This window comes from Perognathus longimembris, chromosome 28 (genome assembly GCF_023159225.1).
Source record: "Perognathus longimembris pacificus isolate PPM17 chromosome 28, ASM2315922v1, whole genome shotgun sequence".
Taxonomy (NCBI): Eukaryota; Metazoa; Chordata; class Mammalia; order Rodentia; family Heteromyidae; genus Perognathus; species Perognathus longimembris.
In genome coordinates, this window is record NC_063188.1 from 3,148,947 (window position 1) to 3,168,417 (window position 19,471).

At 41.3% G+C, this 19,471-nt stretch overlaps 1 protein-coding gene across 5 annotated transcripts in view; it reads right to left on the reverse strand.

Annotated features, from left to right (window-relative positions):
- Positions 1-19,471, reverse strand: part of Mtmr1 (myotubularin related protein 1) — a 61,083-nt gene that overhangs the window by 11,597 nt on the left and 30,015 nt on the right. For all 5 annotated transcript variants that reach the window (XM_048335715.1, XM_048335713.1, XM_048335712.1 and 2 more), the window contains 8 exons: positions 18,471-18,565; positions 18,034-18,141; positions 13,128-13,229; positions 12,490-12,573; positions 11,901-12,050; positions 10,391-10,579; positions 5,345-5,530; positions 3,604-3,810 (listed from right to left, as the gene is read on the reverse strand). In XM_048335715.1, the coding sequence (XP_048191672.1) occupies positions 3,604-3,810; positions 5,345-5,530; positions 10,391-10,579; positions 11,901-12,050; positions 12,490-12,573; positions 13,128-13,229; positions 18,034-18,141; positions 18,471-18,565 (1,121 nt within the window). The remainder of the gene's footprint in view (positions 1-3,603; positions 3,811-5,344; positions 5,531-10,390; positions 10,580-11,900; positions 12,051-12,489; positions 12,574-13,127; positions 13,230-18,033; positions 18,142-18,470; positions 18,566-19,471) is intronic.

Here is a 19,471-nt window from a genome sequence, read left to right on the forward strand (position 1 = left end):
CACCACATATATAGAAAAGGCCAGAAGTGGTGCTGTGGCTCAAGTGGGAGAGTGCTAGCCTGGAGCAAAAAGAAGCCAGGAACAGTTCTCAGGTCCTGAGTTCAAACCCCTGGACTGGCAAAAAAAAAAGCTGGAGGTAGAGCTGTGGTTGAATAGTAGAGTGCTATCCTTGAGCACAAAATCTCGAGTAGCACAAAATCCCAGAATGTGTGCTCAAGCTCCAGGGCCGGTACTTAAAAAAAAGTCACTTCAATTGCCTAGTGGAAATAGTTGGGTCTCTCCAAGCATAACAGAATTCCTGGCACTTCAAAAGCACCCACAAATGTCAATAAAATTGAATTGCCTTCCATTTCTTTCATGTACCTAAATTTCAGTTTACTAGATATGGTGATTATTTTTCAATTTTTATTTAATATGGTTGATATCAAGAAATGATAAGCAACTATACAGCTAACATATCAATTTTAAAAGGAATAGAGACCACCACCACAAGTGCTGCCCAGGACTGATGTGTAAATATAGCTCAACAAGCACAATGTGAATGCAAGATCCCGTCTCAACCAATAAAAGCTGAGAGTCGGTGCTATGGGCCTATCATTCCAGTTAAGTGGAAAGTATAAATGGCTTGAAGTCCAGGCCATCCCAGGCATAAATAGAAGACCCTATTTTAAAAATAACTAAAGCAAAAGGGGCTGAGGCTATGTCTCAAGTGGTAGAGTGTCTGCTAAGCAAGCACAAATCCAGCTAGAGTTCAAACTCTTGTTCTGGCCCCCCCAAAAAAGGAAAGAAAGAAAAAAGAAAGGAATTACCAGCAAGAGAAACTACATAAACAATACAAACTCATGGTGAAGGAATAATACACTTGTTTTCAGACAAGGTCTTCATATATACCTGTCCTGGAACTCATTACTGCAGCCCAGACTGGCCTCAAACTCACACCACTCTTGCTTCAGCCTCTCCAAAATGCTGGGATTACAGGCATGTACCATCACACCCGGATAAACAGTACAGTTTTTTTTTTTTTTTGTATAATTAGTGGGCCATTGAAGAAGTCAATGAGGAAAGTAAAAAATTCCAAGGACCAAAAGAAAATGAAAAGACAACTTAGCAGAACATTTGGGAGACAACAATGGTGGTTCTAAGAGAGATATTTCTAACTGTAAGTGCATATGTTAAAAAGTCAGAGATATCTCAAATAAATAAACCCTAAAGATATATGTAGAAAAACAAGAACTAGGCAAACCCCTAAAATAACAGATGTAATGCAACAATAAAGATCAGGGAAAAATTAATTAAATCAGTACCTTTTCAGTATACCACCACAAAGTAGACAGAGACAGAATTGGGGAAGCGACCACATTCACAACCACATCAAAAAAATACTGAAGAATACACTGAGGATGTGAAAAGTCTCTACAAGGAAAACTCTAAAACATCAAAGTAGGGAACTGAAGAAGGTGCAGATAAGCAGCTATCCTATTGAAAGCAATCTACAAATTCAATGTAATCCCTATCAAAATCCTAGTATCATTCTTCAGAGAAATACAAAAATTAATCCACAAATTATTTGTAAGCATAAAAAAAACCCCAAATAGCTGGGTACCAGTGGCTCACACCTGTACTCCTAGCTACTCAGGAGGCTGAGATCTGAGGACTGTTGTTTGAAGCCAATGTAGACAGGAAAGTCTGCAACACTTCTCTCCAATTAAACACCAAAAAGCCTCAAGTGGAGCTATGGCTCAAATGAGAGAGCACTATCCTTGAGGGAAAAAAAAAAGCCTCAGGCCCTGAGTTCAAACCTCAGGACTGGTACGCATGCACACAGACACAGACACAGACACACAAATTGTCAGCTGGGGGCCGGTAGCTCACACCTGTAGTCCCAGTGGCTCAGGGGGCTGAGATTTGAGGATTATGGTTTGAAGCCTACCCAGGCAGGAAAGTCTGTGAGATTCTTATCTCTAATGAACTACCCCCCCCCCCAAAAAAAATAAAATGCAAAAGTGGAGCTGTGGATCAAGTGGTAGACTGCTAGCTTTGAGCAAAAGAAGCACAAGGACAGTACCCAGGGCAAGAGTTCAAACCTCAGGACCAGCAGTGAAAACAGAAACATACAAAACAAAACAAAAAGAACAAACAAAAAACTCAAATAGCCAAAGTAATCTTGAGCCAAAAGAATATTGCTAGAAGTATCACAATAACTGACTTCAAATTATACTACAAAAGTACAGTCACAAAAACAGCATGGTACTATCATAGTCCTGGCATATAGACCAGTAGAATAGAATCAAAGGCCTGAAAATAAATCCATACCATTACAGCTATATGATCTTTGACAAAGAAGACAGAGAAAAGACAGTCTCTCACCAAATGGTGTTGGGAAAAGTGGATATCCTCACATAGAACACATGGTAAACATGTGTGAAAATGTAAGAGTACAATCTCCCATTGTACAACTAATATTAGCCAATAAAAAAGCAACCACAGAGCTAACACAACCTGGCACTTAGCCCCATGCATTCCCAAAAGGAGTATAAAATGACTCAAGAGAAAGGAAGGACTGTATCTAAAGAACTGAGTTAGCTGGGTGCTGGAGGATCACAGCTCTTCAGGAAGCTGAGATTTGAGGGCCGTGGTTTGAAGCCAGCCTGGGCAGGAATGTCCGAGTGATGTTTATCTCCAATAAACTACTCAGAAAAAAAAAAAAGCCAGAAGTGGCATTGTGGCTCAAGTGGGAGAGTGCTAGCCTTGAGCAAAGAAACTCCTGGACAGTGCCCAGGCCTAGAGTTCAAGCCCAGGTCTGGCCCAAATAAAAGAACTAGGCCTGAAGGTCAGAGGTTATAGACTTGCCCCTTCTGCCTGGGAGAACATCAGTCCAATTCTGGACTTTGATGCCCCATGCCAACACCACGGAAGTCCTGCACTGCCCATCTGGCATTGCACAGCAAGTCTCACTGGGACTTAGTGTAGCATCTACTGCTCAAGTCAGGTAGTTGACACACTAGTACTTTGTTTTTGAAAAGACTTGTACACCTCCGTTCACAGCCTACCGTAGAATCAACTGAGGGTCTATATACAGATGAACATTTGGTATATGCTACTGTATATCACCCTCGAAAACATTGTGTCAGTCACGGGAAGATAAATACCATATGTTTCCACATATATTAAGTATGTGGAATAGGCAAATCCATATAGATAAAAATCGGTTTAGTACTTGTTGAGGGCCAAAAAGGGAGGGGGAAATGCAAAGTGATGGCTTAACATGTATATCATTTCCATTTAAAGGAATGACTATATTTTGGGACTAGAGAGATGGTTGCCACACTGTGAATGTACTATAGGGTACTGAGTTGAATACTTTAAAATAGTTAAATCTATGTTATGTAAATTTACCTCATTAATAGAAAAGGCAAAAACTACATTTTTAAAAGCCCTGCCAGGAATATATAATGTTGTGATCCATCCTATTTTGTCATGGCGATTAGGGTGGGATCCAGGGGAGAAAGACCACACCTGTGAGTATTCACACAGGCTTCTGCGTGCTGCCTGTGACAAGCTTGTGTGTGACAGAGCAAATGGCTAAGCGCGGTCTCAACTCACCAGTGCAAATCGGTGGCCAAAGCTTATCCACTCCTTCTCCACGAGCGCTTCAAATCCTTTAACGGTCCGGTAGTAACTGTCCAGCATAAGCATCGCCAGGGAGGTGAGCTGGGCCGTTCGGTCCCAGCCATCACTGCAGTGCACCACCACAGACGTTTTCCCAGACTCAATCTTATCAGCGATTCTTACTGCTCCCGCAAGAAGCATCTTCAGAAAAGAAGGCACATTAGACAAGGACACGCTGAATTCAATTTCTTTGAAAGATCTGACTAATAAACGACAAAAGTATGCCATGCATGGGCTGGACATGGAGCTCAATGGCAGAGCCTTTGCTTAGCATGTCCGAGGCTCTGGGTTCTGATCCTGGCATTGAAAAGGAAAAGTAGAGCTGAGGGCTGGTGGTTCATGCCTGTATGCCTACCTACTCAGGAGGCTGAGATCTGAGGATCACAGTGCAAAGCCAGCCTGGGCTGGAAAGTCTGTGAGACTCTTATCTCCGATTAACCCCAGAAAACTGGATATGGAGCTGTGCTTCAAAGTGGTAGAGTGTTATCCTTGAGCAAAAAGGGTGCAGGGACCTTGCCCAGGCCCCAAGTTCCAGCCCACAACCTCCACAAAATAAGTACAATGCCATACAAACAACTGATTCCACTAGGACATGTTAGTGTCATTTGGGGGATGGTTCTGTGGATTGAAGTCATTTCCTTCTGCCTGCAAGGCAGATACTCTACCACTTGGCCATGTCTCCCAGCCCCTTTTTGCATTGGTTATTGGTTATCAACTACTGCTTCATGTCCTGGCCAGCCTAGACTGCCCTTCTTTCCCATGTCACTGGTGATGACAAGTACGTGCTATAGTACCCAGCCACTACTTATGGAGTCTCTAAGACTTTTCTGCTTGGCTATCCTTGAAGCACAATCTCTAGAACTCTACCTCCCATATAGCTAGGATTACAAGCTTGAGTCACCATGCCCTACTCATATGATTTCAGGAATAATTTAGTATTTGGTGGTGGGGGGCGTTGTTTTGGTTTGGCAGTACTGAGATTTGAAGTCAAGGCCTTCCCTGTGTTTGCTAGACTGGCAATTGACACCTGACCCATGTCTCTAGCCCTAAACTTAATTTTCTTTTTTCCTACCACTGGAGCTTGAACTCAGAGCCTTGCAAGCAGGTACTCCACCACTTGAGCAGTATTTCTAGCCCTCTTAATATAATCTTTTTTTTTTTTGGCCAGTCCTGGGCCTTGGACTCAGGGCCTGAGCACTGTCCCTGGCTTCTTCCCGCTCAAGGCTAGCACTCTGCCACTTGAGCCACAGCGCTGCTTCTGGCTGTTTTCTGTATATGTGGTGCTGGGGAATCGAACCTAGGGCCTCGTGTATCCGAGGCAGGCACTCTTGCCACTAGGCTATATCCCCAGCCCCCCTCTTAATATAATCTTTTAAAGGAAAGAAAAAAATATAGTTATACCATGCAAAACTATAGCAGTGAACAGAATCTTTTATTACAGGGTCACAAAGTTCTTTTAAAAGTCTCACAAGAGCCAAGGATTACCCTTTTCATGTTGCCACCGAGACTCTCCATGAAAACCACAGTCCAAATACCATGTGTGCAAACTACAAAAGCTTACCTAAACAGCACATATGCTCTCACTTGCGATGTTGAGAAACCACTTGGACATACATATACTTATGGAATAGAGATCTTAATGAAAATCCAGAGGAAAAAAACGGAAAAGCTTTACCCTAATATATTCTAGCCAGTGCGTTCCGTCCACATTGGAGAACCACCGTGCCTCATCAATGGAAGGGTACACGATCTCTTTTAATTTACGGAGTGATTCTCTCATCACGTGAATATTGTGGATCTCCAAGAACACAAGCTCTGCATTTGGGTAAGCACTCTCACTTTCATAGCCTCCACCCTTTGCCTGTGAAAAACAAAAGATATCCATCACCTTATGTGGAATGAACTTGTCTACTGTTTCTAGTGCTACCAGGCAGACCACTAAGCAGCAACAAAGTCATCTGTTCATAAACCGTCTAGAAGCTTGTATGAATATCCTAGAGCTCTGACAGGGCTACACAGGTGTGTAATGGCAGAATAGATGGTCAGTGTCCAAAGCCTGCCTACATTCCTGGAAGCCCTCCCCTGGAGGCTACTCCTCTTTCTCGCTTATACAATGCAGCCTTCCCTCCTTCCCTCTCCATTCCGCAGGCCTGAGGCAGCCGTTTGATGTGCCTGATCCAGTTCTGTGGATGTAAGTGTACACAAGCCCTTCATACTCCCTGCTGTCAAGAGTCAAGGACTAAGCAGCTAGACATCCAATGGACAAGGAATCACAAGTGTGTCGGGGGTCACTATAAGGGAGGTGCAGAGCACCACAACATAAAGAGAGCTGTAATTACAAGGCCAGTGTAGTAGTTCAGAGAAGAGATGGCAGGTCTTCCAAAATACAGGAGAAGAGGAAGAAATCCTTCCCAATTCATTTCATAAGACCACTAACACCTTGATGCCCAAACTAGACGAAATTAGGTTCCCCCAAACTACAGACCAATATTGTTTATGAATATCAATGTAAACATCCTGAACAAAACACTAGCAAACCAAATCCAGCAACACGTTAGGATTACACACCATGTCCGAGTAAGATTTATCTTAAGAATGTAAAGCAGTTGTATGGCTTTCCCAGAGCTACATTAACGAAGTACCACAAACTAGAACACTTATAAGCACTGAGAAGAATTCTTTCACAGTTCTGGATGCTTCAAGTCTAAGGTGAAGGTGTGAGCAGTGTCAGCTCCTTCTGGAGGCACTGAGGGACGCTGGATGTGCTGCAGGCCTCTCTCCTGGCACCGCGCGTTGCTGGCAACCCTTGGCCTTCCTTGCTCTTTAACACCAGTGCTCAAAGCTGTTTCTGCTGCCACACAGCTACATTCCCTCTTTGCATATGTGTATGGTTTTCTTTAGGCATATCAATCATTGCATTGAGGGCCTACTCCATTCCAGTATGACCTCATCAAAACCCATTACAGCTACAAAGATTCTGTTTAAAAATAAATTCATATTCTGAGGTTCCAAGGTAGGCACAAATCTTGCATGACATATGGCAAATGGTGAAATCTGAAAACTCTCTTCCTAAGATCAGGAATCACAGATGTCTGCTTTCACCTCTATGAGTCAACATTATGCTAGAGGTTCTTGACAAGGAACCAGACAAGATGCTATAAAAGATATCTAGATAAAAGAAAGAAGTCAAAATGTCTGTTTGTACATGCTGTCATTATATATATGGAAAGCTGCTGGGGACTTGGACAAATAAACAGGCTGGTGTGCTTTCTAGATGCTTTCATGGCAACATCTAAAAATCATTTCACACATGCAATTTGGTGTCCTACTTCTGTCTCTCCTGAATAGGAAAAAAATACAGCGGACTGACCTTGCACTATTAGATGTTTAGAAGATTGCTTGTGTAAATGTGGCTTTTCTCACACTTATTTCTTGTGATAGCACTTCCATGGTGACAGGAAGGGGCAGGCATGGCTGACGATCAGCAGACATGGAAAGCAATTGAAACTTATTGATGAAGCTTGCCTCCTTACAGGGGGCTGAAAAGTACCCCACGTCAAAGAGACTCCTGGCAATTGTCAATAGGATCGTATTTGAAAAAAAATACCAGGGTTGGACAACATGTTATTAAGGTAAGGATCATAAATTGAAGGGATAATCCTAGATTACATCAAGTAGGCTTTAAGTGCTGTTACAAGGATCCTTAAAAGAGAGAGGGGGAAAGGTCACAGAAATACCTAGAGGATGACAGTGGGATGATACAGCTCTGCAAAGCCCAGGTTACCAGGAAGAAGTGAAAGAGGCAAGAAATACACTCTCTCTTGGAATTCTTGAGCATGGCCCTGCTAGATTTGGGACATCTGGCCTCCAGCATTGTGAGAGAATGCATTCCTGTTGTTGTAAGCCAGCAAGATTGTTGTGGTTTAGGTAGCAGCTCCAGGAAGACCGTCTGTTCCTCTTCCAGTTTTCTCCACCGTAATAAGCCACAGCCCACAGCACACACTCCACTCAGACAAATGGGTAGTCCCCTTGACCACATGGGGAAAATGTATCAACATCACATAGTGAGGACTCAAGATGCACCTACCACCACATGGAGTCCTTTGTGTGCTCTAAGCTCGTGTAATTTTAATGCACATACAACCCTTGACACGAGACAGTGGTATTATGTCCCACTTTGCAGAAGACAAACATGAGGCTTAGAGAGATGTTAAGAATTCTATAGAGCAGTGAATGGCAGAACCTGGGGGAACACTCAAAGCCAACGAGTTTCATCATTCTGCCATACTATCTCTCAGAGGCTTTATGTCCTGGGAAAGAGCCAAGTGGAGACATGAAACATATAATGAGACATAAATTCAGTCTCAATCTCCAGAGCAATCAGGGTACAAGAGACTTAGGTGTCAAATCCAAGTCAAATTCAGGAACATACAGTGTTTTTAAAGTCCTGACAAAGGACGACTAGTAAAGAGCAACCCAAACTAAGTTTAAGGACCACTGCTACTTGAAGGTAAGAAGAAGAACCAGTGAGGGAGACCAAGAAGGCCAGGCTGGAGAGTAAGAGGAACTCATGGGATTGAGGTTATAAAAGCCAAGAGAACAGAGTAGTTCTTCAGGTCAGTAATGAGAGATGCTAGCTTGAATGGAATGCTTTCTTGGGGAAAGCACTTTGCTGGATCTTTAGTAGCTTTCCTTCATTTAACCTTTTCATCTACTCCAAGAATAGGCAACACTGTCATTCATCTAGAGAGATGGAGTAACTAGCTAGGATCCCTCAGCAAATAACCAGGCTCCTTCTACAACCTTGAAGAGAACACTTTATTTTCCACAGGGCCATACTGGATAGCCACATGGCAGTTTATGCAGCTGTGTGTTCAATATGTGTCTGTCTTACTAAGCCACATGGTTGGCTACATTTATTCCCAGTGTTTGGTATAGTGCTTGCTACATTAGGTAGGTACTCAAGTACTGAGGGAAGATGGGTGTGTACTTGTGTAATGGCTTCTTTCTTCTTTGAAGTAGAAAGTGACAGCTTATACAAACTGTAATGTGGGGGAGGCAGGAAACTGGATTTTTGTTGTAGACTGTGGTCAATAATCATTAAGGAAAGAGAAGAAACAGGCTGACAAGAGGAACAGTGGAGACTCATAAGCACTGCTAAGGGGGAACACTGGCAGGGCGATGACTATGGCTGTAGACATGAGTCTTCTTGTGATCTTTGCCAGGGGCATGTGTCATCACACTGTTGGGTAGGTACGCTGTTGGGTAGGTGCTCAGGCTACCTATAATTCTCTGCCCTCATCTCTGCCTGCTGACTATAAGAACAAGGCTAGTTCAAGTGCCATCTGCCTCTTGTGAAGCCATAGCTAAGTCCACAGAACAGCTCTCCCACGACACTGAGATTCCTTATACCTCCTCATCTTGTTGGCCTATTTGACCCACCATCTTGTTCCCAGTCAAGGGCTTAGTGGATGTGTGTTACCCAAAGGTCATTTTAGAAGTAGGCATGAGATGTGGTAATATGAAGGTCAGATCTAGCCAGCGCCATCATTGCCCACATGGCAAGTTGTACTATCTGGCATCGTGTTTTGGCGGGTGTGCCTGGATTCCTACAGGAAGGGAAGTCCCATCCCTAGGTAATGGGTGTTCCTGAATCCCAAGAGACCGGGATGGGCACTTGGCCTTTAGGTTACTCAATCTGGGAGCTTCCTGTGACCCAGCCCCCTGACCTGACGTGCCATCACACCCAAGCCACATTTCTCCGTGTTCACGTCCTATGTCCTGTGTCCTGTCTCCTGGCTTGTCTCCGATCACCATGGCGTCCCAAATCAGCTCTTCATTGGAGCTGAATTGGGTTGCTGGTGTGGTTTTTGTTCTTTCTTCCCTCTATGGCCTGTTTCCCGACAGTGTTGAGGGTATTTATGGGCAGTAGGCCTTTGTAACAACTGGTTGCCTGCAGATGGCTAATGCTCTGATAAACACTCCAAGATTCCATCCTTTAGTATGTGGCTTCTCAGATAATTTACACATATATAGCAAGGTTAGAAGCTGCTATCAACTTTCTAATGCCCAAAATTATTTGTGGGCCAACTTCTCAGCCAAACGCCTGCCTGGAGCCAATAGGCTATGGAAAAGTCATCTATAAGAAATAGAAATAACTCAAACCAGAGCCTTTCCTATTTGGGTAGTTTTCAGTAGATATAATAGTTTTCAGTTGATATAAAACATCAAGCTCCCTTCAGCTAGTGGGGTTCAGACAGAAGCCATCTGGAGAGGTGGTCTTATGTCACCTGATTACACTATCATTTCTTCTTGTGATTTATGAAAACATCATATATTTGCAGTTTCATATGGCCAAGACCACTGTAAAGAGCTGCATATCAGATATGAATCACTCTATTTCTTGCAGTAGAGGGACTTCAAGGTCCTTGTGGTCATTTCATTAAAATCTCTGATTATTTAGATCATTCTCCTCCTGTATCTTTACTTAATATACTCATCAGGTAGGACTGTGAAGAAGTAATGAAAGAGACTCACTTGAAATGCCAAACATAGCCCATGGAAAACAAACCAGGGAAGGAGAACCACAAACTACTCCAAAACAACTCAAACTTCCAGCTGTGAGAAATTCAATGGGATGTTTCAAATGCAGGACAATGTATAGAAAAAATATAAATATATTTTAAAAAACAATTAAAGTGTGAAATAGTAAAAAGTGTACCTTGTTGGTATCTGCAACACTGTTTTGGCGGGCATCAAAGATGATAAGTTTGTGGGACTGTGCATTGGCATCCATTATTGTTTGCAGGTACTTTTCATCCTCTTTGCAACGTTTATCATTGGGACCCACCAGTGGTTGGCTGCAACGAGTAATTGTTGCCTGACTTTCTGGATGAATCCATGACAACACCTAGCATTTTTAAGCAATAAATATTAATTATCTGTTATTCCGTATTATTCCGAAAGGAATACACATTCAAAGTACTTGGTAGGAAAAGCACAGTTCTGTCCTGAAGATTTTCACAACTAACAGTGGGCTGGCCACTCATACACTACAGTTGTTGAGGGACTCAATGCTTGGTCAGGTTGAAACAAAGCTGACTAGACAAGCTCTAAAATTCTACTTTTACCTTTAAAGTCCTAGAATTCTAAGCAAATAAAAAACCTAAGTCCAATTATTAGTAAAACTTGTCCCGTTTGTATTTGTTGCAAACCACCACGAGCACCTTGTCTTGTCACGGCTGGGAGCAAGGCAATGATGGAGATCGGACCATGGAACTGGTTTCGGGGTACCAAGGGACCTGCTGCCTAACACCTGCAACAGCTCCAGAGGATCCCATAAATAGGGCTCTCATTAATCATCAAATAGAGGAGTACGTGCAGAAAGCAAGGTAGCAGTCTCTTTGAAGTTACCACCAGAGTGGGGGAAACAATCCTAGGGTTGGTGGTGACTTCCTGAAAACAGGAGGTGAAGGTGAGCAGCAAAGGAACACAATGTGAATAGGCTCCTGAAGCTGAGGAGTTTACACATAGGGTGGTTTTTGTAATGCCAAGAGCAAGACATCTTTCTCCTGCCACTCTCAGCCTTATGAGGGTGGCAGACCTCATAGCTCTGCACTTATGGGCTCCCACTGTATTTGACTGACTAGTTTTATTTTTGTCTTCTATTTACAAATATATTTACCTCCCCAATAACATTAGTGGTATGATGACGATAGAATGAGTACTACAGTCTCATATAAAACTAAAGCCCTGCCACCTAACCTTCCGTTTTCCTCCAGTAGCTCAAGTAAGGATTATGCCTGCAAACTCTAGGCTCCAACCACTACTTCCTGCTAGCTACAATTGTTTCAGTAACAGTGTCCGTCCCTCCCTCCTGAGTGGCTATAGCACTCAGCATGAAGAATGAAGGTGTTTTCTCTAAAGTGATTAGAAGAAACCTTTGATATAGACTGTTAATACAACAGCATGATCTTTCTTGCTACTCTTTCATTATTCTCTACTACATTTTGAGAGCACAACTTGTTACCTTTGCATTTAGAAGAAGGAAATCAGGCAAGATGGGAGACACAGAAAAAAGAAGGTTTATATAATTAGCTATTTTGCAAGGATCAAAGGTATGCTTGGGTTCATTTTTCTCCTTTCCATTCGGCTTGCTATTCTGTCTTGTATGTTTCCATGCTATATCTACCACGAATGTTTCTGTCAAAATGATAATATTTAGTACTTACAGGAACTCTGCCTTTTGCTCGAAAGGCTGCCACTTTTGAAAGGTCATCATCTTTTACACTAGTTGGCACAACAATGACAGCAGGGTAGGTATCGCAGAACTCATAATTACTGTTTATTTTGGATATTTTCCAGCTCTCATTTGGCAAGCCCTACAAGTTGTTAGAGGAGGAAAACATGAATTTTCACTTTGAGAAAGAATTAAGTGTGAATCACATGTATTTATTTCCAACAAAAGTCATTTATAACCTGTTCACTGTCAAATAACAATGCCTCAGATAAACCTTACATCAGTGGGTTGAATCCTCACTCAACCACTCTTTATCAGATCATCTAATAAAAGACATCTGCAAGATCAGGTCTATAAAGCTGTGTAGTTAAGCCCAGTTAGCCTCCAGAAAGGATGAACAACCAGTAAAAGTGTCAAAGGTTTGGCACAGGTAAACTGGGCCCCCAGAAGTTGGAATACCTAAAAGCTCGGAAAGTTATGCCTATGTACAATTTGTTGAAAACTTTCTCCTCTCCATTATATTTCTGAACCTTTACTAAAGAAAATATTAAAAGTGTTCTTTTCAATTGGATTGGCTCTACCTGTCTCTTATACTCAGATACTGGATCATAAACTTTCCAGCCATTAGTTGCAAACTTTTCTTTATAACTGAATGCAAACAGCGCCTGAGTAAAAAAAAAATACAAAACAGATGTCAGTATTTATCATTGTATAACAGATTCTAAAGCTTTTCAGTGAGCTGAATATATTAAAATAGATTCTCAATTTAATCTGTAATTCTTTTTTGGTGCCAGTCCTGGGTCTTGAAATCAGGGCCAGGGTGAACTTTTCTGCTCAAGACTAGCACTTTGCCACTTAAGCCACAGCTCTACATCCAGCTTTTTTTTTGCGGGGGGGAAGGATTAATTAATTGGAATAAGAATCTCACAGGCTTTCCTGCCCAGGCTGGCTTCTAACTGCAATCCTCTCAGCTCTCAGCCTCTTGAGTAGCTAGGATTACAGGCACGAGCCACTGGCACCTGGATTAATCTGTAACTTCTGAAGTAATAAATTAGTAGCTTTTCTTAACCATCATACAGAACTGGCAAAATTCAAATATTATAATAGTAAGGACAGAAAAATAGAGTTAAAGAAAAGCTGTGGCCATGGGGATAATTAAACAAGAGATTAGTGGACCTCTACAAGTACAAGCTGTAAAAGTTTACTAATGTCTACTTACTTGGCCATTAGAGAGGGGGAAAGCATGCTTGTTGAGGTTTTCAAATATCCCAAGTTTACGCTGCTCTTCCTGTTTATATGCAAGCCGCAAATTCCTCATGTCCTAGTAAACAAGGAGCACAGTTGTGTACAATACGAATTTAGCACCTACGAGCACCAAGACATAAACACATAAAACATCTTCATTCATGTCTCATTTTATACTCTACTGCTCTTCAACTATCTCCAATGAGATTTGAAAAATGTTAATTGGAGCCTGGAAGAAAGGGACATATGCAGCGGGAAAGTCGTCAGAATAAAGACTAAAGAACAATGCCTGTACACAAAGCTGTGCCATCAAATCTTGTGCTCTTAGTTGCTAATGGTGGATCTGGAGTTGGTTATGGACTTTAAGCCCCCAAAGAGGCAATGATGGCATCCATCCCATCCAGAAAACAGAAATATAGATATGTCTTCCTACACACTCACAAAAGGACCCTGTACCACATAGAGACCACAGTCCTTAGTTATATCCACATAGCAATATAATGCCGCTTTTAAAGATCACAATTTCTTAAGCTACTCCGCAGTGCAAGCTTATGGCCAAAGTTGCAAGCACAAGTCCGAAGGAACAATCTCAGTAAGGCCAGCTCTAATGGAGTCATTTCTTCGTACAACACTGTTTCAAGCATTGCTTCCCAATCTGTAAAAACACCTATGTCCTTAGCACTCAAACACAAATAGTCAAATAACTACAAAAGCAATACTGGCAAAACTGTTTGGTTTAAGTGAACTGAACACCTGGGGGGGGAGGGAAAGGGGAGAAGGGAGGGGGGCATGAGGGACAAGGTAACAAACAGTACAAGAAATGTATCCAATGCCCAACGTATGAAACTGTAACCTCTCTGTACATCAGTTTGATAATAAAAATTTGAGAAAAAAAATAAAATCCTCTCTACCAAAAAAAAAAAAAAACACAAATAGTCTCATTGTCCTTTAACATTTTATGAAATTTGGAAAGAAAATATGACCACAAATTGAAGCAATAACAAACTGGGAAGTTATTAGGATATTACTTATAACAGCAATAGAATGGCAATAACTCAAATGTCTGTCAATGGGGGCCAGTTAAATAAACTACAGTATTGCTAAGGTAATATTAAAGAGTTATTATACAAAGAAGCAGGGCCAGTGACATAGCTTAGTGGTAGAACACTTGCCTAGCGTGTGCAAGGCCCTGAGTTCAATCCACAGTACCTAAAAAAAAAGAAACAAAAACCCAAACACAAGAAGTAGCTTTATACATACTTGTATAAAGGAATCCCAAGGTATACACATGAGGGGAAAAGAAAGGTGTCCAACAGTGTATATAGACACTACGATATGTTCACATAAAGACTAGACATGCATGCTTCCACGCACAGGGTATTGGTGAAGGAGTATATCAGGAGCTGGGAAGGATGGGAGCCTGCAGGGAATGGAATACGGTGGCCCGGGGAGCTGGGGAAGGAAACACTTTGTATCCAACTTGTCTTCTGCACTTTTGAATTATGTATCATCTGTTAGAAAAATAGGCTCCACACCTTGCAAGATTCTTAAACATGAGCTGAGGGGGTTGGAGGCTGGCCTTAGTAACTCTAGGCTAGAAAACATTTAACTCGGGTTAGCAAATGCCTATCTCAGTCATAAAAAAAAAAACAGTCATAGGACACTTGCCAGGACACATAATTGCCTGCCAAGCTACACTGGCCACACATATGACTTAGCTATTTGGTAATGCTCAGAGAAAAAAAGCTTTGTAAGCCATGCAAAGGCATGTGCAAAGATCCTGGTGTGGGACTCGGGGGGTAGCTTAGTGGTAGAGCATGTGCTTAGCATGTGTGAAGACATTCCCTTCAACATACCTATGATGTTGACAGAAGACACATATGAGGACCTAAAGGAAAGCCAACAGAACTAGGAGCAAGGATGAGGAGGGAAGGGCAGCTCAAGCTGAAGCTACAGAGGAAAGTGACGCAGGTTGAGGCACACGGGAGCTTGACAAGGAGCATTTGCTGGAGTGTGAGGACTGGGAGCTACTTAAGAGTTGTAAGATGGGGCTGCAAGTACAGCTTAGTGCTGGAGCACTTGCCTAGTATGTGTGAGGCCCTGGCTTCCATCTCCAGCACCACAAAAAGAGTTAGGAGAACTCAAAATCATAGAACTCACTACGTCACCCTCTACTTTTAAGTCCTTTGGTGGCTGCCACTGTTCTGCATGGGGACTTCTGCCTAGGAAGGACAGCTGACATGGAACCCCGAAAGTGAGCCTAGTCAACCTGTGGTTTGAGGATCGGTTAAAGCTAGAATTACTTTATAAATATGGAAGCAAATACATTGGTTGGTATGCAAGTATATGCAAATATATTAACCGATAAATGGTAGATTCAAGGGAGCACTCAAATAATGTAATTCCTTAGAAAAGTCAAGACAACAAAATACACACCAGGAAATGAATAACTGAAAGGGGTGAGGTGGGGTCAAGGGAAGCAGGGTAGAGAAGAGAAGAAGGGTAGAAGAATGAATTAAGAATCCAATGTAGAAGTTAGAGGAGTAGCTCAGTTGGTAGACACTAGCCAATGAGCAAAAGTGTCCGGTACCAAGTTTGAGTCCCAGTCTCCAAAAGAAAAAAAAAAAGAATTTAATGTATATCCTACAAAATCAAGAAAAGTGAGGGAAGAGATGGGCAGCAGTGGCTCACGCCTGTCATCCTAGCTACTCAGGAGGCTGAGATCTGAGGATCACAGTTCAAAGCCAGTCTGGGCAGGAAAGTCCATAAGACTCTTACCTCCAATGAACCATCAGAAAACTGGAACTGGTGTTGTGGCTCAAGTGGTAGAGAGCTAGTGTTGAGCAAAAGAGCTTAGGGACAGCGCCCAGGCACAGAGTTCAAGCCCTATGACTGACAAGAAAAAAAAAAAAAAAAAGCAAAGCAAAGCAAGGGAAGTGGTGGGCTGAGAGGAATGAGTAAGAATGTTGGAAAGGGTGACACTAAACAAGATGCATTATATGCAGAAACTGCATTATTAAAAGCAACTCCATTGTACAACTACTTAAAATAATAAAGTAAAAGTTTTTTTTAAAAAAAAACAAAGAGTAAAGAACTCTTTGAAAAATTGCATTTAGCTGCAGTCTATGGCCTACCAGGGAAAGCTGCACTCAGAGATTTGATCCAAGCAAAGAGATAAGTAAAATTCCAAATCCCAAATTGAAGGAGCATTGATGACTCTGCAGGCAGGATCTCTTTCTGGTACTTAGGAAGGCTCTTATTAAACTATATCATATGAGATAAAGTCACTGGGAATAAAACATAGCATTAATTTCACTCATAGGTAGAATCTGAGAAATGTCCCGTAATAGAAGCTGAGAGTAGAATGGTGGTTACTAAAGGGCAAGGGAGAATATACAAGGGAGGAAAGGATAGGGCAAGGTTGATCAATGGGTATTATGCTATAGTTAAAAGCATGAAGTTCTGGTGTGCTTAGTGCATAGAAGGCTGACTAGATGAGAATAATGTGCTATCCATTTAAAAAGCTAGAGGAAAGAAAGGGTTGGAAAGTTTTGCCATAGGGAAACGATGTTCAAAAGGTAAATCTATTTAATCTGCTTTAAATATTGTACAATGTACATGTGTCAAAACATCATACGGTACCTCAATACTATGCACAATAGTTATATCTTTAGTGTAACAGCTAAAAACATTTTTAGACATTTTTTAAAAGAAAAATAACCCCCCAATGTGCTGATAGGATTAGGTATGAGGATAGAGAGCTCATGAATTAGAGTAAGTGGCCAGATGAAAGAGGCTTGAGCGAATCTGTCGTCCCTTTACCCAGGGAAGACACAATAAAAGGGCACACACATGGGAAACCTTCTGGGATCTTGACCTTGGCCTTCCTAGCCTCCAGAACTGTAATTGATACACTTTGGTTGCTTAGAAGCCACCCAAATGTTGGCGTTCTCTTATAGTAACCCTAAGATGAGATAAATTCACCTGTCTCCTCTCATAAGCACTTGGCTTCCAGCTCAGTGAGTTCATTTCTGCTAAACTATATTAGGGTTTCTATGGATTTCTTAGGCTACCTATCTTTTCTTGCCAACCTTTTTCCTCACTTCAGCCATGAACTGGTTGGTTGTTTTTAAAAATGCAAGTTATAGGGATATCCTGAAGAGTTCACTCTGTCAGCAAGGGCGAGTTTAGCTGAGCCTTGTGACTGTGTCCACCTGACAGGTACATGCTGCAGACACGATCCTGGTCTCGCACCACACTAAAGTCTCCTAAGGGCTTTGCAAACCTCTAAGTGGGCATTTCATGGCTCTGCTTTGAAGGAAGAAACATTAGCTCTGGGAATTAAAAAATAGCATTAATGGTGTTTCCTAAGTGACTATTCACTATTTAAAAATAGCGTACACATTTCAACTTACTTCCTTTGATTAAGGATTAGAAAACAAAAACGGAAAATAAGCACAGGTCAAGGAGAAAAGTGCAACATAGCCAAACATCTTTAATTGTGTGATTTATAGAACATTGCTATACTTTCAGTAAGTCTTTGACCACTTACCATTCTAAAGAGCAGTATAAAACAACAAACTGGGAAAAGGATTAACCTCTGCTTTTCACTAAGTATCTCTGAAATGTAAAAAGTAATACCTAGCACTCAGGTTATGTCAGGTCATGTTAATTAGAAATACTGTGACTTCAGAAATGCATGACTTTGATGGGTTATATGATGGTCTGAATTCATTTACATGAGATTTGAGATTACTGCCCTGAAAACATTTGAGTTATTAAAAGTGTAACTCTTACTATCCAAAGACCATGAAAGATAAGTCAGGGGAAGTTCTGAGCTGACTGCCTTCTTTCAGTTTTCCCTGGGATGTGACGTCTACCTTGCACACGATCTCTATACCGCAAGAATTGTCTCCATGGCTCTGTGCTCCAATCTTCTCAACTCTGCTGATCACTCCAAGAGGAACATCGAGGATGAAATGCGGGTCCTAGGTTTAAAAATTAAGATGAATGTCTACTGAAGTCAGATTGCAGTGGCTTCATGTTTTAGGTTTTTACAGAATTACAAGCATTCTATTTTGCATTTCTTCTTTTCCCAGCTAAGAAAATGAAGTCTGATTTATAGAATACTGGATGCATTATATATTGAGACTATAATAGAACTTCCCCTCCAGATTTACATAGTACTTTAACAACCTTTTGGTCAAAACACAAACTATGTTTGCAAATATGATCTTCTAGATGATCTCCAGAATGATAGGATTTCAGGGGACTGTTGACTTCCTTCTTTCACTATTTCCGAGTAGTGAAAACTTACCCTCTCTACATTCTTAAAGTACATCTTAAAGTCTGTCACTGTCAGGGTTCCACTTACTGCTCCCATAAATGGGCAGATATACATGACATCTTTCACTGAAAGAAAAATAAACAAAGTATCAATTAATGCCATAGACATGTGTTTCAATGACTTAGCATGTTTCCAAATATATGTGTATATTCCAGTTTTCTAGGAATTTCAAACTTTATAATCAATTATTACTTTAGCTACAGACACTGATGGAGAGTCTTTTAATAAAATTCAATTCTTTGAAACAAAACTCTGATTTACTGAGCAGGTTTTAAGTAAAGGGCTATGAGGTAAGTTACATTTTGTCATTTTTTTTCAGGTAGTTAACATTTTTTCCTGGGTGATAAATCTGCCATATGCAAAACATCAAAGACATTGCACAATAATTTCATAAATAACTGATACTGAAATGAAAACGAAACACTGTTCCCGAATTTACCTCTAAGAGAAGCTTTTCTTTGGGGAAGAAGTCACTTGTAGGGCTTGAACTCAGGGCCTAGGCACTGTCTCTGAGCTTTTTTGCTCAAGGCCAGCACTCTGCTACTTTGGGCCAGACTGCCACTTCTGGTTTTCTGGTGCTTAGAGAGTTTTTTTTTTTTTTTGCAGATGACAAAAAGTAGAACACTACTGAAGTATAAAAAGATTTGTTTCATGGCTAGGGATGTAGCTCACTGGGACAGCACCTGCCTAGCATATATGTAGCCCTGGGTTTGATCCTCAGCACTGGGGAAAAATGATTTGTTTCAAGTTCCTTTCTATTTCTGTTTCAATTTTAACTTTCTCTTAGTAATCAAGTGTATAACAGATTAATTTCGGTGTTACTAAAATTATCTACTATAAAGATCCTAGATTCTTCCAAAGTGCCATTCCACTGAAATGACAGGAACAAACATGCATGAGCCTGAGTGGATTATTTAACTCACACATACAAATTCTCAAAACACTTCTATTAAATGTTTCTATATTTCATT